The following is a 23,429-nucleotide window of genomic DNA, read 5'->3' on the forward strand; positions in this document are numbered from 1 at the left end:
CGTGTGTAAGCCCCTAAACACCCCGTTGATTCTGCACCCTGTGTGTAAATTTGAGCCGTACCTTTGAAATATTACACAGATGAGTTCTGTACATGACGTCATTTACAGTTGTATATTTGTAAAAACAAAACATTTTCTTTTAATGAATTTGTGATGCTAAATATGTTTAGTGGATATTGGTGTGTACATTCCGCATATATAAGTGATTATGCGTTACAGTGCATTGTAACCAACCAACATCACCAAACATCAAACAATATGTTTTTATATGTTCAATACACTTCATAGTATATTAATAAACAGTGTGCTATAAAAAAAGTTACTGCAGTCACTTTGTAAACATTTACTGAACCCTGAAACCGGAAAACGAATAATTCATCGAATAACAAAGGGACATGTTTTCATTTATTGTCAACTACCATAAAAACTATTTATTGTCAACTACCATAAAAACTATAACAACGAAGAGCAACAACTACAACACGAACAAACCTTTCTAAAAAAATGATCCCGCCGAAATAAAGAAACATCCTGTGTGGCATATGAGCATTTATACTTTGTAGAATTTGCATGATTACTGATTTTTTAACTTTCATCTAAGTGTGGACAACACGTAGATCACTTACAAATTGCTTTTCTCTTCTGGTTTAGACGCTATTAAGCGATCGCACCCATGCTTTTTTGGATATTTCATGTATCCAACGTGTTTCTGCAACATTTTTATGCTTTTCTTTCGGGACTAGGTTATAATATGAACGTTTGAGATGCTTTTATTGAAGTACTATGTTTTTGTTTAAATCTCTCTGCCGTAACCCAGTGTGCATTGGGTGATTGAATTCGAGCGATTTTTCTTTTTTCTTATAAGTTGCGAGAAGGTATCTTTGTTATTGAAACATGATACTGGGCTTACAAAATGTGATGTATATGAAAGGCACGAAACATGCTTTAAAGGGGCCTTTTCACAGATTTTGGCATGTTTTGAAGTTTGTTATTAAATGCTTTATATTGATAAATGTTAACATTGCATATAAAAAGCTCCAGTAAAAAATCAAGAATAAAAAGAAAAAAAGGTAACCCTCAGCAGGGCTCGAACCACTGAAACCTGGAGTAAAAAGTCTCCCACTTAGACCACTCGACCATCCTTCCATATGCAAAATCAGATGTATTCTATACTAGATATAACCAATCCTCGTAGTTTCACAAAATATAACGACAACAACAGAACTCTCCAAATTATTAATTCGTTTCGCGTTGCAACGCTTTATAATTTTCGGTTTTTAAATCGTCAAAAGATGCATATAATGGCTATTTTAGAGCATGCTAAATGTTCACTATTACTGTTTCCTCACAAATATCATAACTAAAAAGAAAATTTGCGAATCTGAAACAACTTTTTTTCAATTGTGTCAATTTACCCAAACGTGAAAAGGCCCCTTTAAAAATGTGGCAGTTTTACAATGGGATCCAATGGAATTACCGGTAGTGTAATCAAACCCATAGAGCAGTCAATACGGACAGCCCACAGACGGACCTAGTCCGATGGTTGCAGTACACACCCATTCAAACGTTGTATATGGGGATATAATGAGAAATTGCAGTTACCTGTTTTAACTGTGCTCTTTTTAAAGCCCGCTACCCCGTTCAATCTCGCAAACTTGCTTGGACCGATTTGTTCTAATGTGCTCCCACCGTTTATATTTAAACGTGTAACGTACCTGCAATTTATTGACATGTGCTAATAACACAATTGTCACATTAATAACATATTGATGTAAAGTATTAAATATATTTTCAATAGTACGAAACATCAAGGCTCTAAAACTGCCAGTTTGTGAGCAATACTTTCCACAATTTGGGGGAATGATTTTTCATACAGATGAAATTTTAATACTAAAAGTTTTATAATATTTTGAAACCGTCATAAAGATTATTGGGCTATAGCTTTGCTGGAATATACAATTTTGACAGTCATTTTGTGCAATAAAAAATTATAAAGGGCATTTATTAATATGCCGATTTTTTTTTTAAACTACACATATTCGTACAAAGCTCAACTTTGAAAAATCAATGGGGTTTTCAAATAATGATAAACGCATTTCACAGATTCACTCTTTTAAAATAATATATAACCCATTGAAAATGAATGCTTTTCGAATATTTCGTTGTTAGGGCACCCTTCTTCTTAGTGAAAGACGAGTAGAAGCGTCACTGCAAGCGTGAAAATTTGCGCATCAGAAAACAACGTATGCACTTACTTTCTGAACCAGTCTGTTACATACAGGTACCCGTCTAGCAAGGCGAGCCCGAAGAAATGCGCCCGGGGCTCCGAGTAGATGGCCCTGTTCTTTAGGGTCACAAGGTCGATGCGTCCAATTATTTCGGTTTTCGCATCGATCCAATAAAGCATCATGGCTGAAACAAATATTTAAGTCTCGCTCTGTGAAAACGGGGTTTAATGCATGTGCGTAAAGTGTCATCCCAGATTTGCTTGTACGGCCCGCTTGGGCTAATGAGGGACGACACTTTCCGCCTTAACTGGATTTTTGCCAAGAAGATAATTTTTTTTAAACGAAAACTATCATTGTAGCGGAAAGTATCGTCCCTGATAAGGCAAAACGGACTCTTATTATTGAATTCATATTCAAATAAGCTTATTTAGGCACGTTTTATTAAAAGACAATTTTATTTCGTTATGTTTTGCGACATCGGCTTTGGGAAGGAATAAAAATCAGGTACAGTCTAATATTGGCTGGGTATATTTTTGTATATTTTCCGGGGTACATGTACATGGTAGTATACTATATAGTAACCGGAGTACTTTCAAGTAGTACCCGAGCCGACAATGACCAATCGGGCCACAATAGGGAACATCCGTACTGTTTGCGTCTAGAGCGAGAGCGTTTGGCCAAGAACCGTTGGCAGGGCGGTGTACGACGCTCCTGTTGCCGCCGTCCATGGTCGCGGTCTCGATCTTAGGCTCTAGACCCCAGTCCGTCCAGTAGATCCGACTGCAATTTGAATGACGTGAACAATTTATAATTTTGAATTTCAAGAATTTGTGGACAAATCTCCCCGCTCATTAAATTCCGTTGTTCGAGTAAATAGGTTATAAAACAATAACGATTACTGTTGGCATTATGTATATTTACTTTGCCGAAACGTGGATTCCTTTAGGATTGGATGTACCAATTTTTATACATGCATAATGCGTTTTCGACGATAAACATAGAAGTGTAAACGCACCCAGTCTCGGAGTTCACAATGATGTCTCGCGGCTCGTCCAAACTCTCGTTCACAATTGTCCGATAGATGGCGGGATTTGAGAGTGACGCCACCATGATGACTTCGTAATGTGTGCATGAGTAAAACAACAGCTGGTTTACGTGATCAACGGCTAGTCCATCCGAAATGGAATCTGAAGCCGACGTTATTTTGAAAGAGTTAAACATATATGCACACGATGTATGTTGAAGTAGCCGGAGGATAGTGTTTTATCCAGGCCGTTTTAGCGTGGCGCGGCGCCACGCCGCTTTTTTGAAGCGCCTCGCTGCCCCTTTCAAAGCAAATCAGCGCCACGCTGCCCTTTTCAAAGGCCGCCGCCCTGTTTTCCGCCGTGCGCGACCTTATTGATAACATCTTAATTGCCTCTTAACCAAGCTTCTAAGCCGACTATTATCAGCGAAGATTCGCGCGGTTGTGAATACGTCATGCGTAAATAACCATGTGTCAATATCAATCGATAATTTCAGTGGCTTTGTAACACTAATCGGTCCGGATACAATCGTGCATAGTTACTTAGGAGACTTGATGAAAACCTCGATGTTATCACGTGGAAATTGTGCATTTCATGCATAATTCAGTTATATCAAAACATTAATTTTTACGCGTAATTAAATTTAAAAAAAACACCAGTTGTATCTGTAAAATATTGATTTGATTTCAATTTAATGCAAAACAGTTTCAAGTTAATAAAAATTAATTTTATACAGGGCTTGCACTAAGCGGCGTACGGCCGTATATTACGCCCGATAATTGTTTCCATACGCCGATTACAAAACCCCATGACGTCCACTGTACTTCCTGGAAATTGGCCATACGCCGAAAATAGCACCCCGTGACATATCAAAGCTGTCGATTAAAATAACGCTCCGCCTCCTATCCAATACAATTGGCGCAGGCTCATATTAAAGCTGTCGATTAAAATAACGCTCCGCCTCCTATCCAATACAATTGGCGCAGGCTCACAGTAGATGTGTGTTGATGAATTGTAGCAGACGACAATCTTAACACGTTTGCTGTTCACGGTTAGGCAGACCGCGCTTAATTGGAGCACGTGCTTGTTTATTGTCACGATGTTTTGATTACAATAACGTGTGAATGTCGGCAAAGAAGTTGATACCCCGTCTTGGACCCTGTTTGGCCAAAAGTTGTTAATTGTTGCAACAGTAGTAGGCCTGCACCATTGGTTCAATTAAGAACATTATGACCCGTTTGTAACTTTTCAAAATATGTTAATTGGCAAACACAGATATGAATTTTACAAAAATATTGAACTTGTACCACTTATCATTTGTGTTTAGAATGTCGCAACGTACGCTTTCCGATTTTGGCATTCCACTTTCGACGAAACGTAAATTAGAAATTGATGCAAATTGCGTTGTAAGCAAAACAATTATATCGGAGACCAATTAACGTGTATTGAATTAATTGACAATGAACAAAAGCCGTTCCTAGTTACACTTTTTGCGAAATAAAATGTACACAATACAACACGTGGTCATGAAAACAATGTCATTGCGCAGAACTTTCTGACTATTCAACAAAGTGTTAGTGTTTGTGAATCTCCATTTAAGATGCATATAAAGGACTTGTTTGTGCAATGTGTGCAACGTTTTAAATATAAATAATTGTTTAAGAGGGTAACTCATTTAACAGTATTCTAAGACTTCTTTGAAAGGTTATAGTTTGTATAAGATATATATCCTATGGTGTTTAATCTTGTTTTTTGTTACTACATGAAAATATAAAACACATAATAAAATATTCATTCTGGATTTTGTTGGTTTAAATATTCAACAATAAATCTCAAAACTATACATACAATGTTTGTGTGTAACAAAGCTTGTTATTAAGTCACTATACAGATATATTTGTGCCCTTTTTATGGACGTCACGCGCTAAAGTGCCCTTTTTTTGAAATTTTGCACCACGCCCTTTTTCCTTCCTGTATAAAACACTAGGAGGAATACGAGCTATATAAAAATAAATTACAAAAAAACAACATAATTCCAATAAATACTAGCTATTATAAAGTAATTATATCACTATAGACTATAGTAACTTTTAACTATGCTGAAAAGTGCTTTGGCGGAATGAACATTTTGTGTTTTCTGCACAACATTAGATCAGACTACAATACAAATTCATAGAATAAACGATGTTAACTATCTTTTGATTACCGTTTGGAAGTTTGCGAAATATTGTTTCGTCGCTGCCGTCAATATTTGACGTCACAAAGACGCCCATCGAGTTGTCGGTCCAATACAGACGTCCGGTCACCTTGTGGATATCAAGGGCAACTCCCTTGTACGACTGCGACAGCGGGATAGCGCTCACGTCACCGGAAGTCAGGTCGAGTTGATAGATCTGTTTCTGGTAAGAATCCACTGCTACGACGTAGTTGTCGAACTTGACATCTGTCACGGTAATAAACGCCGTCAGTGATCGAATCTTCTAAATACATGTTACACGTATGTTAACGCTTAAGCAATGTTAGTTAATGCATATTCCAACTTAAAGATCAAAACTGAAATCTTTAAGGGTATTAGCGAGTTATCACTTGTATAAAAGTATAAGAAGGAACTTATATCTTTAAAACCAAGCATAGAACAGTAACTTTTAACGGATACACATAAAAATGGAGGCCAATTAAAAACAAGGGATATAATGTATATAAATAATTGATTAAAAAGGCAAGTAGGTAAAGCAAGCGTTTGAACTCATGATTAACCCGATTAGAGTTAATAATTTAAAAACGTCAAGGGAGTAAGGGATACACAAGCAATACTAGTATATGTTGATAATGCAAAAATGAAGGTGTTCATCAAACAGAAGATAAGGTAGTTTATGCCGAACATGGAAGTAAGGTTCAGAATTCAAATGATTTGGAGATAAATGGTACACAAACACTAGAGGTAGCTGGTTTACTGGAAAAGGAAGGTTGATGCTGTTCAAACGGACAAAAACACGCTAGTTTCAACTAACACGATGAGCATGTTCGTAAGTTGTCATCCAATGTATAACCCACTCCACATGCGCAAATGTACGTCTCGTTCGAGGTCGGTATGCATATGTGCTCACAGAATCCGTTGTCAGCGCATGCGCCTGATTATAAAAGCAAGTTAACGTATATAACATGTATTAAATGCCCATTTAAATCGTTTTTTTCTTACTTAAAACAGAATACTTGTTTCAAATTGGCTCAGCCATGTCACTTGCTGGCTGTATTTTTGCACTATCTTTTGATATAAGGGTGTTAGTGACCTTAAATGACGTCGCGGATGCAAACACGGCGAAGTTAAAAAAACACATAATAGCGTGTTTTTTACTCTAGTCATTACTTGGATGAAGGGGAATGCTCGGTAAGGTAAACACGTTACACTGACCTCAAATGGTGTTGTTATTGTTGCTGTTTTTTATCGAGTGCACCGGGAGTGTCTACCATATGGCCATCGCCCCCAGAGAGACGTGTTAGTTGGTTACGGGGGATAGTGCAAGATACAGGAGACACCCCGTATAGCACTAGTACACTGCACCTCGGTTTAACGTCACATGCGAAAGACGAGTAAGTAGGTTAGGTGCAGCGGGGGATCGAACCAGCGATCTCTGGATTGTGAAGCCAGTGTGTTACCACTAGACCACGGATCCGCTACTCTCAAATGGTGTCGTACAGGGATGTCATTTTATACAATGCTCGAGCAGCGCTATCGCCCAATATTTGTTTATTGACCCTGTATCACACAGTACAGATTCAGTAACAAGCAGTGTAATCAATAGGATCGTCCATTGTAAGCTATAAAACATAAGTACAGACTGGCGAAAGTTTATGACACTTAATATGTTTAGAATGGATATCATTCATTTAACCAAAATGTAATTCGGAATTTTGGGAATATGGTTTCCAAAATTAGTATTGGAATTTTGTTGTCAAAAATATACATTCTAATATTTGAGAATGTTTATTCCCAACTCGATTATGGGCGTTCAACAATCTTCCGAGTACTTATTCCAGAATGAAACTATGTTGGTCTAAGGAATATTGCTCTTTCGATGATATTACTTTATTTAATTCATCGTTATCCTTTCCTATTTTACGCACTTGTCATCTCTGGTTGGTTGTTGATGTCGAACGTGATCAATTGTGAAGCGAGCCCGGAACCCGGATGCAGGATTCCGCGCACCTTCTCCTGCTTGTCTAGCCGGGCGGCGTGGATTCCGTTCTTCACGTCGTCTTTGTCCGTCCATATCAAATAGTCCTTAAAAAAGAAATATGCAATTGCTGTAAAACCTTTACATGTTTGCGGTTGTCTTATTTCCGTGTTGAAAACTTTAAGGCTTCATGTAAAGTATACATTTTGGTTGTCGGTGTTTAAAATTAAGGTTCATTTGGGATGCTGAATAGTGATCCATTTCAATGATATGATACAGTAACGGACATATTGCAAAGCCCTGATTTTGAGCGCACGAGTATTGCAGAATTTAAAATAAAATACCAGTAAACATTTAGATTTTGCAGTATAAATATTAATTATAAAATATGTGTATATTAAACAATAATTCTGTAGCGATTATTCTCAATATCCTGGAACAGCCGTGGTTTTGTTAAGTATCTGAAGCCGAAACATTTTACGATTTAACTTTGACACATAAACTCTTATAGTCGGGTTTCAATTGAGCCTAATTTTGCCAATCAGATTTGATTAATAACAAAAGTTTGTCGGATATTCACTGATTTACTGTTGGTATAACTATGTATACATACATTTATTATACCGAATACTACACTGTATACTATGCTTGAATAATCTAGGTGTGAATGGTTAAATAACGATGAACAGGTTAGCATCTTCTTTAGGTCAAATTATCTCATAAAAATCATATCAAAAAGTTCTTATTGCCCGTCGATGTATTGTTGCCTCGTTTTGAACAGAAACAATTACTACAAGCTATTTACTCAAATGAGAAATATTTCGCACTGTTGTTATACATCTGTCCTCACCTTATAAAAGCTTATTCCGTTGAAGGTTGCCATCGTCTCGACGCTGTCATAGATGGTGAAGACCTGCGAGTTATTGAGCTCCACGTACTTCACGGAATACAAACCGGAGTCCGCCCAATATAATCTGAAAAGAAAGCAAACGCATTATCGAGAGAGACGCAACGAAGTGCTCCTAAATTAAAATATTTTTTCTCTTAATTCTTTCTTCGATAGTGTTGTTTTATTCCGTCTGTATAAGTTTTTTCTGAAATACTTCCAGGCCATAACTTTGGGAAACCATTTAATCATCCATTATTTTAGAACTGATTCTTGTCAAAATACGCATATGCTGGTTATTATATAAGGTTTTTTATTTTTAACATTGGATTTTTTTCCATGTGGCTTCTACCGTCTCGAAATAAACCCTTGCGCGCATGACACTCTGATCTGTGTTTTCTGTTCCTCGGGCAGCAGTATTCATGATAACTAAGAATCTTTAATTGAATGCGATTTTGTGACTGAGTTCTGTGTTATCTGTTCTTTCAGTCAGCGGTATATTCTCTAAAGTCGCAATAAAATGCTATAATGCGACCGAGTTCTGTGTTTTCTGTCAATCCATTCAACAGTATATACTCTTAATTCGTAAATGAATGCAATTATGCGGTTTTGTTTTGTGTTTTCTGTGCTACCTATCAGCGGAATAGTCCAAATAAAGGTGGTTGGGCGTGCCCACTTCGTCCTGGTCTACCAACACCCGCTTATTAGACCCGTCCATGCTGGCGACAAATATGCCCTTTGTAGCATTTTGTTCCGTCCAATACAACAATCTGAAATCCAAAATATAAAGAAAAACACATTTGAAACCAAATCCAAAAATGAGGTATCCGCAAATTATAAAAAAAGATGCCATCGGAAGAAAAACCGTGATTTTTGCATAATCGAGTAAAAATTCATTAGAAACCAATTAATACAAAAGATTTAACTTTATGTGTTCGACTTTTGGAAGCGATTTGTTTACAGAGAACAATGATGCCCACGTTGAAAAAAAACACGGGTAAACATTTGAATACTATAGAAAAAATATATAATTATACATTTATACAAACATTTATTTGAAAATCTCATGCAAATACACCATACATTTAAGCCATATTGAATCAGCTGCATTGTCTATTGCATATCTTAATGACCCTCAGTCGCTTTAATGGAACTGGAATTTGGACTGCGAGTGCTTTTACAATACCAGTAAATGTTCAATTATGTGAACAGGAAGTACCCTCGTTCAGGATGTACGGCGATTCCCATTGGCTGATCCAGACCGGAAATGACGACAGTGGGGTACATGCCATCGTTTCTGGCCATCGAGATGTGGTTGTAGGTTCGATCCGTCCAGAACAGGTACCCAGTTTCCCAGTCTAGTACCATTGCTACAGTATGGGGGAATAAAACAGTATTTAAGAAATAATTCTTATCTTGTAATTGTCGGTAAATAAACACCAGCTTGAAGTTCTGATTCGTAGGAATTGAATTTAAAAATAACAACCCGAGTTGTTTGAAAGCTGCGTATCAGAACAATTCCGATTTTTTGCATACATGTCGATTTTCTGCCACCAATATATTGATACATAAAATTAACATTCGAGTACCTGAATTCGTATCCGCCACGGCGGTGTGTGTGTTTGTATCGTGCTAGTGGACAAACTTCTTTTTAATGTCAAAACAAACTCTCGGTAGACTTCGGCACTTATCTTCATTCCGCCTAATACATTGGTAACTAAAAAATAATTAGTTCGTTTTTTATGAATAATGTGTCGAAAATGATATAATAAGAGAAAAAACATTGCGTTTTGAAACATTTTATTAGTCTCGTTTTTTGTGTAAAGAAATACACAAATAGTGAAAACGGCAAAGTAGGATCGCACTCGCGGCTTCGCCTCTTTTCATGCTTACGCGATACACATTTTCGAAAGCAACTCGATTGATACAGGGTTTCAGAACACTACACAAGCGTAATATTCCGTATGTATCGTGCGATTTATAAAGAGAATGTTTAGCAAATAGTTCGTTCTAAATTAAGTGGATACTCCTTTTCTCCAGATTGGCGAGTATCATGTCTCTGTAACATCTATTTCATGACACACATGTTGATGAATGACCAACATACGTTAACAATGTCGGGAGTGTTGGTTACTCATGATGGCTACATTCACTTGCTTACCATTGTAACGCTGGAACTTCCGTGTTAATTACGCAATGTTTAAAACAAGTGCATTTCAATATGCTCAGAGTGGCTTTACAAAGGTCAGTAAAGGCCGGTGTGTACATCACGCGGTCATCGCAGTAGGGCAATGGAAAGTGGATGATCGTGGAGCGGAACCATGATAGCTTCCGCCCAAACATTAATTAGGCAAACTGGTCAATTCAAATTACATTATACGCTAAGCATGTCCTCTTCACCCTTGCCCCTTGTTGAATGGTTTGTCATTCACGATTGTAAATGATTCAACACTATGTAAATATCTGTTGTTGCAAACAAGTTTATTATCGTTATTTAGTTTCTTTAGTATTGTTCTTTGAGCATTATAGAAATAAGTTTTCTAATGTGTGAAAAGCTATTGCTGAATTGTTATACTTAATGTTTACTTTTTTCACCTTTGAATAACATGTATGTTACAAATGATTTTCAGATGATATGGTCAGTAAAATCCAAAATTTTAAATGGAAGAAAAAATGTATGTCTTTACTTGTTTGCATATTTGTGCCGCTATTTTGTTACGGTTTCCTTATTGAAACTGTTATTTTTGTCGATGTTTTTTTTCGCGATAAAGTTTTATTCATTGTAGTACAAGATTACTATTAATTCTTATAAACAGCAAAAAATGTGTATATTTATTCATGACCTAAGGTTGTACATGACAAAAAGATACAACAACTCATATTTGTCAACTTGTATGACTTTCATCGTTTTCTGCAAGATTCGCTCGGGCGGATTTTTTATTTTAAATACAGGAATCCCTCTGACGGCTTTACGAAGATGACGAGTGTAATGTGATGCCGAACGATTGCCGAAATATTGCTAAACATACTAAAACCATCCCGAATAAAACATAAGTCTTTTACAATCCTTCAGGATCAGAAGGTTGCAGAAGCGTTAAAATCAGATGCAGATTTGCCCACATCGTTGAAAAGATACACCAAAACATATCAATTTTGTATGAACTATCCGGGGACCTAGTGGACGGAAGGTTTTAACAAAAAACTGCTAATGATACATACCCTGAACATCACCAACTCCTTTAATAATGGTATTTCCCAAATCGTTGTCGATGTTAATTCGCCCGATACTTCCGGTTATGTTTTCTGTGTAAAATAGCTCGTGCTTTCGTGCCTTAAACGCAAGGCCGTAATGTCCCATTCTCCCACGCTACAAACAGTTACGGTACACGGCTTATAAACTATTAATTAGTGGGGCAATCGTCAGGAAATGGCGTATACATGTTTATTTAGATCTGGTCATCGACTATGCTTGCCCAGAAAATGTGAATGAAGGAAACCTGATTTCCGCAAAATTCCGTAAATACTGTTTGAAACATCGAAAACACAACAATAAAAAAACACAGATTAATTCGAGTTAAAGGTTCTAAACGTCGGGTTGTTTTAAACACAATGTTCCACAGTTATGATCAACGTAACGCCTATGTACTCTTATACGAGTTATCACAATTGTCGATAACTATTTATAATATAAGAACACTAATCAATCCAAAATACAGAAACATTTTTATTAAACATTTGATACAACAACTTTAATTTACCTTTACACGAAACTAGAACTTTTGAAAGTGATGTCAACTATTTACTAGAACTTTTGAAAGTGATGTCAACTATTTATGAGTTTAAAGCACATGTATCGGAAGACTCATTCATATTTACAAAAGATGCAACTCGCCTGATGACTTTTTAATAACATTACTCAGTTTTGAACTTTGAAATAGAATATATTGGCCGCGCTCTGAGAAAACGGGGTTTAATGCATGGGCGTAAAGTGTCGTCCCTGATTAGACTGTGCAGTCCGCACTGGCTTATCAGGATCGACACTTTCTGCTTTATAGAATTGTTCGTTTAAGGGAAGTATCTTCTAAACAAATAATCCAGTCTGGGCGGAAAGTGTTGTACTTGATTAGCCTGTGCGGACTGCACAGTCTAAATCTGGATGAACACTTTACGCACATGCATTAAGCCCCGTTTTTTCCCAGCGCGAGGCTTATTTCAATCATTGTAGCCATAAAACCTGAAAGCACTGCGACTCCAGAGACACGTTGGTCAGCGACATGTCCGGCAGATTGACCGGATACTGACATATGGCGTCCCCTATCCCGTACATGGGACTGGGAATAGTGAAACCAGGCTCCACTTGAAAGAACAAAAACACACTTAAAATCAAGGTCTATCGTCACTTACATTTCATTTTTTTATTAACATGTTTTCAACTTGATTTTCCAATCGGTGAAATACACATTTATTTTTGATTTTTTGCCTCGATCTCTATTAACAACGATCCTTAGGAAATTTCTAAAATAAGCCATGTTCCATGGAAATATTACGAATTGAGTTTCCTTTTGAAATCCCCAGTTTTGGCTTCAAATATAAAAAAAAACAAGAAGGACTATTAATAGAAGCATATTTATATATATAAAGAGTATTATATAAAGGGACAATAGACTGTTGTAATGTATCAGGATTCAATTAACAAATCCAGTATGAAATTGACGGCTATGGGTCCTACTAAAGAACTTTACGACTATGTGTCCTACCATACCTAAACAAGACAATCCGTCCTCCGCTAGCCGGTGTTTCTCCCCGCACCTGCACACTGGCCCGGCCAGGGGGTCGTTAATGCAGATCTGTGCACACCCTTTAGCATCACATGCCGCTGCAGAAGATGAATATAATATCATTACATACTTGGGTTTCTATGGGAAGTTGCAGTGTTCGAAGTTTGTTGCAAACACATCGGCACACCGATCCGGACAGAGGGTCGTAAATAAACAGATTTGCACACCCTCTTTGACGTCATACGACGCTTCGCAGTAATAAAGACATATTAAGTATACAGGTATTATTGGTTTATAAATAAATGACTTTCAACGGGCATAGTCACTGTGTGTCCGAAGTTGATTTTCTCACCGCAACCGCACAAGTTGCCGACGTAGGAGGGTTGGCTTACACCGAGCTTACCACTTCCGTTGACGTCACAAGCCGCGAGTTAGGTTTGATAGCTCAAGTGTGTAGCCTTTGATTGTATGCATTTCAAATAATATCCATTCAATAGTCTGTCTCTGTACGCGTCCATGTGTCTGTCGCTCAGCTTGTATATTCTCGATAGTAACATATATTCTACGCTTCTCGTCTTTAATTTACATTTAATGAAATACGAAAAACCATCAAAGCTCAAAGCAATAAAAAAAATGTAGATAGACGATAAGATGTTTTCTTTTGTTTCAATAGTTAAGTAAATGGTAAACTACTTATAACTAAAAAATATTGCGTCAAACTTATAGCTGTTTCCGATATGTCACCTTGAGTTAAACTTACTTTTTGGTGTGAAACGTGTAACAAGATTATAAGGTCGGGGCCTAAAGATGTAACAAGAATGGGGTTTTGGATGTCTCAAAGGTGTTTCTGGCGTATACCGTGTAACACGATTAGTGAGTGGGGCATTTTTTAAACCTATTTTGTTATGCCCGATTACATCGAGAGGCGTAGACTTAATCGTCAGTTTCTCGAGCAGAAACAATACTTGATGTCTCATTTATCATTTATGAATTTATCGAAAACGCTCGAACGCTGCCGATCGCTAGGAGGACATCTTATCCACTTAGCCACAACTACGAACCTAACACTTACAGTTGTTTCAAGACTGGTGGGCGCATATCATATCTCCCATTAATACTACACCACTGCGACCCTGACACTTACAGGTGTTTCCCGGCGCCACATCTACTCTAACTCTGACATGTGTTTCCCCTGGAACCTCTTGCCCACAAGGCGGACACCATATCCACTACGCCTCTATGACCTTAACCATTACATGTGTTTGCAGGCTGTCGGGTCTCGTCGCACATAACACTTACAGCTTTTTACAGGCTGTCGGGCGAACACCATATCTACTACGCTACCGCAACCCTAACACTTACAGGGTTAAAAGCTGTTCGGCGAACACCTTATCTACTACGCTACCGCAACCCTAACACTTACAGGTGTTTCCCGGCTGTCTTGTCTCGTCATACATTACAATTCCGTCGGGAACGTAGCCTAGTTGGTAGTTGATCTCGTTGTTTCCGGACAGCTTGTCGTACACGCGGAGATGACCCTGCATCTGCTTAGTCACGAATACGTATTTCTGGAACGACAGAGTTTGCATTTCAGTCCGCACAGGCTAATCAGGGACGACACTTTCCGCATAAATGGATTTTCTAAGTAATTCATTGAAACGAAAAATTGAATAAACGCGGCAAGTGTCGTTCCTGCTTAGCATGTGCGACTGCACCAGCTTATGTGTGACGACATTTAACGCACATACATTAAGCCCAGTTTTCTCTGAGCGCGGATCAAATAAATAGGGATGTCACCGAATATCCGAATATTCGGTCCCGGACCGAATATTCGGATACAGTTTTCCGAATCGAATATTCGGAAGAAGAAAAAAATCGAGTAATTTCAAAGACTTTGTATTCGTGAAATTTGCTTCAAACATTTAAAAAAAAAATGTTCCTCGTGTCATAATGTTTATTCCTGCTACGCGCGATAATGCGTCGCTATGGTGATGACATTATACCGGTCATAAATCCCGCTAATTGCCTAACAAAGACAGACACTTTGTGTCAAAATTATGATAGGTGCAAATCGCGTCGGCAATCAAAACACCAACCCTTCTTGATATAATAACTCGAATTACATTTAAAATGATCAAAGATTAAATGAGTAAAGGAAGTGCCGACTCGGTGTGAAAAACAAAAATGATCGTATGGTTATAATCACGTTGTCCAATCAAAAAAGCTTTAAGAAAATAATTTACTCAACCTCTAATTGAGTATTTGCGTATCGTATGGTCCACACTTTAATTAATTACTCAATATTCAATCAGGTATTATACTTAAAGAAATGTTTTTGGTAGTTCGCCCTCATTTAATTAAAAATATTTTAATTGCTACACGCATAAAGTAAATCTCTGTCCAAGCAAAATGCCACCTACGCCATCCGCTGCTTGGAAGTATTTCACGACATCATCCGATAAGAAGTCGCCGATCCAAGTGACTTTTAAACGTGGCAACTTTAAAAGACTGACTGTTTAGTCTGTTAAACAGGTTCAAAGCGTGTTGTGGCTATGTACATAATTCGTTTAAGTTCTGTTTTGTCATGTAATTATTTTGTCGTCATGTAATATAATGTTTCTCGTTCTATTGTTGATGTACAATATTAATAGTTTAAAAACAGTTTTTGTCATTCAATTTTATCACTAAAAAGTAATCAACAAAATCAGCTTCGAATTAGCGACGGCAACGCTGTGTCAATATTTAGTCACTTCCGGTGCCTTTCCGGTAAAAACGAAAGTAGAATTCATGCAGTAATGGTACGGTAAACAAAGTTGACTTTTTCCAACAGATGTTGACCGAATATCCGAATATTCGTTCGGAAGGATGACGGAATATTCGAATACCAAAATCGGTATTCGTTGCCATCCAAATAAATAAGCGCCAAAGTTATCGAAATAATTGAATTTGCTGGTATTTGTTTCATTAACAAATTTTAATTTGATTATACGTGTTAAAAATACATGAAACTCCTACTCCAGATACTTGTGTTGTTAGGGTCTACATCAACGTTTTTGTCACTACATACGGAAAAGCTGACTGGGAAAATAATATTTTTATATTATAATTATTGGCAGCCGTTTGATGACACGGAACGAAACATTAATCAAAGTTTCATCGGAAATTGCAGCTTTTATGCAACGTGTGACCCATCAATTCTCGTTGTCAAGTAAATAACCAAACTGAGCGAATGGCTTAGGGGCAGCACATTTGTTACAAACATCATGGCTCTCAGTTATGATACTGTTTACGAGGGAAATACATATTCTGAACTCAGAAAGTATAGTTACTACCGGAAAATACTAAGCGTATGTTATCAATCAGCTGTAAAATAAATATCAGAAATAGATTCCTAAAATTAAATCTTCTCACACAATTACATATGATTGCTTTGATAAATTATCAGGCATGGCGAAATTAAAAAAAATCTGCCGGTCATCCGGACAGGCATTTCAGAAAATGTGCCGGTCCGGAGAAAATTTAGCCGGACCGTAAAGCAACAACAACTTAACTAGAAAATTCAAAAATGGCAGCGATCACATCTTGATCTCTTTATTCAACCGGCCGTTAAATTGATTTTAATCGCTTAGAGGTTACACTGGCAGCTAATTGGTGTTAATCGGTTGTGTAATGTCAATCATGTTGTGAAAAATTCGCGTGTCAGTTTTTATTACATGTATTCCCTATTAGAAGGGTTCGGTGCGATAATTTCAATAACGTATGTGCAAGCCGAATAATTATCAAATTAAAGTTATTCGAAACGATTTAAACATTCTTACTTTAATATGATTGCAGTTTGGAGCGGCTGTTAAAATATACTGCGCACAGTACAAAACACGTTACCTGACATTTAATGATTAAGGCATTTCATTTTTCAGAACGTTTACTAGTAATTAATTAAATAAAAAAGACGATTTATTTACATGCTAACGCAGTGTAATTGTTAACAGAGATTCATTTTCATTTTTGACCAGTATCAGAAAGTCCCCGGGAAGCACGTTTTTTTTACATGGCACTGCATATGATGCAATAAAAACATTTCTTTGTACATGTATCGTATTGCATTCAATCTAAATTTAAAATGCGCTCGTCCAATGAAAGCTCTGCCCCATAATGCACTGTACTCTTTACACTTATGAAAAATGGCGTATGCATATGGTTGTGTTGATCACGATACCATATTTTATTGTCCTTATCCTACTCGAAAAATATGTAAAAGCTATCAAGATCTTTTTTGTTAGAACGCAGTTGGCGATTTTGCAAACGAGTTTAAAGTAGGTGTTGTGTAACAAGTTGGATTTGCTAATTGTACGTAACAAACCTACAGCAAACATCAAAACAACGAGCGATTTCATTTTCATGATGTAGTAAGCGATTTGCTCTTCGAATTTTCAACTTGAAAAAAAAAAGATTTGTTTGCAATCATTTCACATTTTGCCGGTCACCAGGACCGACATTCTTGTTAAACCTGCCGGACCAAATTGAAATCTGCCGGTCAGGACCGGCGGACCGGCAATTTCGCCAAGCCTGAATTATTAGTTTTAAGTGTGAGTTATCAAAACTATTTTTTTTTAAATAAAGAGTTCTTAATACTTTATATTTTACATATATTATGAGCCTTGAATGCGTTTTTAATTCGATAGTCTTTATTTACCTGCGTACAGTTAACTTTTGCAGCTACTTCCAATTTAAATTTCCCTTACATTGAAAGGGACCATGGCCACTAGTTGTTAAATAGATCAAAGCAGCAACAATTTGCTCTTAAGTCGTATACGGCTATTCCAAAGAAGATGGTTCCCGCCTGATGAGCGACAACTCTTCGATTATTTCCGTTGAAGCCTGCGCACTCGACCGTGTCCTTCTTTCTGTCCACCCAGAATAGGGTGTCGTCTTTGAAATCAATGGTTATACCCCGCGGGTGCTGAATGTCCGTATCGACGATCACGTGACGGTTTTGTCCGAACAGATCCGAAACTTCGATCTTTGAGTAAGCTCCGCTGTCGGTCCAAAAAAGATAGCTATAATGGAACGAAAACAAAAGTAGATAATAACAAGTGAATCGTTCTCCTTCATACAAAATATATGCGAAATGACGTTAAAGGCAATAGTCTTAGTGTAATGGGTTGTTCGACCTCAAGTCTAAGGACACCAACGTGCAGGACATCACAGAACGACAAAACAACGCGTACAAATAGACAATTACGACATATGTCTTTCTACTGTTTTGCGTATTGCTGCATTCCTTTTCTCCTATGCCAACACGAATAAATCTTAATTGTCAAATTCCGTTCTTATTTGTCGTTCGTATTTTTCAATAACTCTAAATGTGAAAAGGAAGTCGTACTCGTTAATTTGCAGATTCAATGAATAATTATGTTATCGTATATAACCTAATATTACAAAGCATGTTTACGGCAACCCGACATTTATCACAGCACAGCGAAATATTGTTCTTAGTACAAACAAGAAATATCTTTAAAAAGATATACGGCGTTGATATTTCAATGAATGAGATCAAGGATAGCGAATGTCTTTTTCTGTGCAGTTCTTAGCTGCATCACACGCAGTACGGGATGTAACGCGGAGTTTTCGCGGCTTATTTTACATTGTTACATATTGCTGGTCATAAACCTATAGATACAAAACAGAAGAATGGAAGTGAAATTAAAACATACGAGTCAACCGGCCACACGCGAAGTATCCGTATTTATAGGCGCGTTCTCCGAACAAACCTGTTTTAGTGGTTTGTCGGGCATTGCTATTTGATTCGATTATTAACAGTATCGAGAATCATCGCGCTCATGCTTAAAACATTAGTCAATATGGAGGAATAATTATTGTTAAATTAATCAAAAATAATATTTATCATTGTATTGTTGAAAACACATTAAGAATATATTATACCATAATTATATTGCTGAATATCTTTATTTAACATATTTTTGGTCTAAAGAAAATTCCAGGTCACCTAGTTCACGGATAGCGTCTTTATTGTATAACGATTTGTTTACTGGCCGCGAACTCCAGTGATGACTTGTATATTAACTCTGACATTCACACACTGGCCGCGAATTGACCCGATACCTCGCGGGTTGAAATGCAATGCATAAAGTGAGGCCTCGCTTCCACTGCTCTTTATACTTTTACACGTTAACATGTTGACAGGAATATGGAAGTAAGTACTAAATATGAGAACATAGCCTTATAAACGCTTTTGCCCTGGCAATCCTCAGAAAATAAAAGGTGCACGCACAAACTGTATTGATGTCGAGAATTAAGTTTAAAACTGTTCTATCTATTAAGCCTTTTCATTAGAGATAAAATTGTTTCATGCAGTAAAACAGTGTTACAAAGACGCGGATATGTTTCCAATGTCCTGGTGGTATACTCAAATCAGCCAATGGAATAAATGAAGTGTATTCATTCGTACCTAGCCGCGGGAAATTTTATTTGAATTTTATTGGACACTTACAAAGGTCAGGTAAGGTGAAAAGCTGGCTTAATACAGCTACGCCGAAAAAAGAAAACTATGTGAAGAGCTTATTCAAATTTAAAACAGGGAATCGATATTTTTATTCATCAAAGACTTTGTCCTTATTACCTAAGATTAACTGAAAATAAACGAACTCGCATATTGAACATACTAATGTCGCTTTTAACTTGATAAGTGCCTTGTTTATTAACATAACGACACTGTCAAAATCGTGCATTTTAGCATACTAGGGCTAATTGCCGTCATTCAGACCAAATAAAACATTATCGATTTTATTTTAAACTATTATTCAACAAAGAAAAAATATCAAACCTGAAAACGATATAGTAAAATATAATTCACATTTCTGAGGCAAGAAATAATTATGCGAGATCATTTAAACATCGACCTGTTTATTAAAGAATTTACAATTGATTGAAGCATTATTGATTGAACTATGTATGACCAATAAAACAGTTTCTAATAAAACCCTACCCTTTCTCCGGATGGACGGCAACGCCGCTGGGGCCGGTTAGCCCGTCCCTGACGACGATCTTGTAGCCGGGGTTGTCGTACATGGATCCTATCATGATCCAGTCGTAGAGGGAGTCCGCCCAGTAGATGTTGTTGGAGATCCAGTCGACCGCCAGCCCCTCGACCCTGCTGGACGTTCCCGTGAAAAGGGTCTCTGTCTGGGTGGTGCCGTTCAGTTTAAGACCCTGTGGTGATGATAAGAGTATATTTGTATTGGCGGAGCGTAGAGAATATTGGTATTGGCGGAGCGTAGAGAATATTGGTATTGGCGAGGCGTAGAGAAAATTGGTATTAGCGAGACTTATAGAATATTGGTATTGGCAGAGCGTAGAGAATATTGGTATTGGCGAGGCGTAGAGAATATTGGTATTGACGGAGCGTAGAGAATATTGGTATTGGCGAGGCGAAGAGAATATTGGTATTGGCGAGATGTATAGAATATTGGTATTGGCGAGGCGTAGAGAATATTGGTATTAGCGAGACGTATAGAATATTGGTTTTGGCGAGGCATAGAGAATATTGGTATTGGCGAGGCCTAGATAATTTTGGTATTGGCGAGGCGTAGAGAATATTGGTATTTCGGGACGTAGATAAATTTGGTATTTGCGAAAGATTTATTTGTCATGCGAGGCGTAGAGAATATTGTATTGTCGAAAGACGAACTTTATGAAGCGAGGCATAACGAACAGTCGTATTGACGTGATGAAGTTTGTCACGCGAGGCGTAGAGAATATTGGTATTGGCGCAAGATGAACTTTATCAAGCCAGATGTAGAGAATATTATAATTGGCGAAAGATGAAATTCATCATGCGAGGCGTAGACATTATTGGAATTTTCGAAAGATGGACTTTCTCAAGCCATGTGCAGGGTTTTCCCTTCCTTTTATTTGAACAGGCCAAATAAAAATTTGAACAGGCCAAGCAAGGCACTCCTGCTAGGGGGGTCCGGGGGCATGCCCCCCCCCGAAAAATTTTGAAAATCTAGACGCAAAATGGTGCATTTTGGGGGGGTTTGGACAGAAATTTTAGAGATGAAAATTACTTGTTTTTTTGTGTATCACTTATGGAATTTTTCTAATTTTTTTAAAAATTTGTGAGGGGAGTGCCAAATAATTATACTGTGCATAGTGTGCGATGAATTTTGAAACAAGTCAATAACTAAGCTACTGGTTATGCCAAAGCCATTTATTTCTCATCAAGGGGTCGGGTTTGAACACGTGTATTTGGCTAACACAGCATTGCAAACTTTATTCAACTAAAAGTATTGTTTGAATAATTTCTTTCATGCATTTTCATCGAGATTTTCATCAATACAAACCTTTCTGACGTTTTGAAGGCGCTGTCACACTGAAAAAATCTCTCAGGGTTCGTTTCATTTTGAGAAAACCATGTGGTTACGATTTTTGTAGTTATTTGCGTACTCAAAATAATCAGCCAATGAGAAGCGCCGTTTTGTAGTTATTTGCGTACTCAAAATAATCAGCCAATGAGAAGCGCCATTATAAATTATACTTGTTCGGTAAAACGTACACACGGAAGTATAAAGAACATAAACAAAACGATGTTAAATCGATGTTTTCGCTTGTTTAATTTCGTCTTTTCTTAACTTTAACAATTACATCGATCAAAGTTGCAAAACCTCTCATTATTTTTTTTTGTTACCAGCATTTGAACCGGCCAGAAAATCGATTGAACCGGTCAATTTGGCCGGCGGCCGGTTCTTAGGGAAAACTCTGCATGTGTAGAGAATATTAGTATTTGCGAAAGCTGGACTTTATCAGGCGAGGAGTAGATACTATTGGTATTGAAGAACTATAAAATGTATCAAGCGGCTTTTAATGTTAATGACGCCATTTGTTGTTTTTGTGTGATTTTAATGCCGTTTTTTTATTTTTCATAAACAAGCACTGAAATAAGAAGACAGAAAAACACACACGAAAAAAACGGGATATGACGCCTCAAACGGACAAATGACAGTCAAATAAGTTTACTTTGAGCATTTAAAATAAACTTCCAAAAGATAACCTGAATTTTCCTGTTTGTTGCCTCACTCCAGTACAAGGTTTGGTCCGCCTAATTGTAAGCCAAATGAAATTAAGAGAAAAACTGCACCAAAATACCATGGCATTTATATTTGGGGATCTTGATTAACAGTTTAAGCTACAAACTTACATATCCTATGTCGATAAACTGTTGAGTTCGCTTTGTGCAGACGCAAACGTTGAAACGACCGCGTTGAAAACCAAAAGCGGAAATGGCGCCTTGTTCTAGGTCTCGCAGCAATATCGCGCGATGAAAACGGGAACCAGACAGCAAGAACGGCTACTCGGAATTTAGTTTAGAGTAATGTCCCTTCATTTTCCCGGGAAAATATTTTAGAGGGTGACAGTGGGGTATGTGTATGACATTGCGCTTTAAATCGCTATATTTAATACAAAATAACCCGTGTGAGGCCTCTTTATGGGGGTTTCCTCTAACTAAAAATAGCAGAACCAATATTCGTTTTCAAGGAATTCACCAGCATTTCTGCGATAATGCAGGGCGATATTCAAAGGCATGTTTTTAACAAAAAACTTGGTTGAAACTTCAAATAATTGATTTTTACCGGTAATTATTTGTATTTATAAACTAAACATGTGCTGGAAAGTGACTTAAACTGGTTCAAAGTATTTTTTATGATTTTTTGTTTACTTGACCTATATACGACCGAGCCTGTCAAAATGGCTAAAAATAAACGCTGCATAACAAGAAGGCGAGATTTAAGTCTAATAAACGTTTTACTTAATAGTATTATTCTTATTTAAATTATATCAACTGGAAGAAAAATCATTCCCAAATTGTTTCAAAATGGTTTTAGATGAAAACTCAGTGCTTAAACTACATTTTAAGATCATTTATGGAAAGTAGTATATCATTGTGGCAAATAGGCGAATGCTATGCATAGAATGCTTCCGTAGCGAGTGGCTGTCATCGCTAATATTGTATATATCAAAGCGCTGAAGGCACTGAAGATGTTCGCTATTGCATAATTTAACACGCAATTCATTTTTCAAAATCAATCGCAAGTTTGAAATGAACACACGCCATTCAACTTAAAAAAGTGTGTGTCATAGCGCACGGGTCGAGTTTTGTGTGCACTTTTTATCATCCTTATTATTTCATAGAAATAACTAAGACAAAATAAAAACAGCATGCTTTTTTGGAAGTTCTGAAAGCAAAGAAAGTATGATGAAAATGGTAATGAGAACTTAATATAAAGAAAATTTGCAGTCACCATCATATTAAAGGAATA

General features: G+C 37.2%; 2 protein-coding genes across 2 annotated transcripts in view; both read right to left on the reverse strand.

Moving 5' to 3' along the window:
- The window catches only part of LOC127869944 (low-density lipoprotein receptor-related protein 4-like), a 171,796-nt gene that overhangs the window by 105,052 nt on the left and 43,315 nt on the right, over window positions 1-23,429 (reverse strand). The window lies entirely within an intron of this gene.
- LOC127868284 (uncharacterized) lies at window positions 9,548-23,059 on the reverse strand. The gene is made up of 7 exons (XM_052409918.1): window positions 22,310-23,059; window positions 20,099-20,322; window positions 17,786-18,149; window positions 14,516-14,660; window positions 13,077-13,190; window positions 12,549-12,670; window positions 9,548-9,684 (listed from the first exon to the last, which is right to left on the reverse strand). Exons 4-7 carry the CDS (start codon window positions 14,634-14,636, stop codon window positions 9,673-9,675), a joined length of 369 nt encoding a protein of 122 aa, XP_052265878.1. The 5' UTR covers window positions 14,637-14,660; window positions 17,786-18,149; window positions 20,099-20,322; window positions 22,310-23,059; the 3' UTR covers window positions 9,548-9,672.

The sequence above is a fragment of the Dreissena polymorpha genome, chromosome 2 (genome assembly GCF_020536995.1).
Source record: "Dreissena polymorpha isolate Duluth1 chromosome 2, UMN_Dpol_1.0, whole genome shotgun sequence".
Lineage (NCBI taxonomy): Eukaryota > Metazoa > Mollusca > Bivalvia > Myida > Dreissenidae > Dreissena > Dreissena polymorpha.

Bases quoted from the DNA above. Each gene is read 5' to 3' on its own strand.
- LOC127868284 (XM_052409918.1), bottom strand. From the start codon at position 14,636: ATGCAGGGTCATCTCCGCGTGTACGACAAGCTGTCCGGAAACAACGAG. The intron at 13,191-14,515 runs GTAAGTGTTAGG...CATCTTCTGCAG, and splicing joins AAGACAGCCGGGAAACACCT to CGGCATGTGATGCTAAAGGG. The intron at 12,671-13,076 runs GTATGGTAGGAC...TGTTCTTTCAAG, and splicing joins GGACGGATTGTCTTGTTTAG to TGGAGCCTGGTTTCACTATT.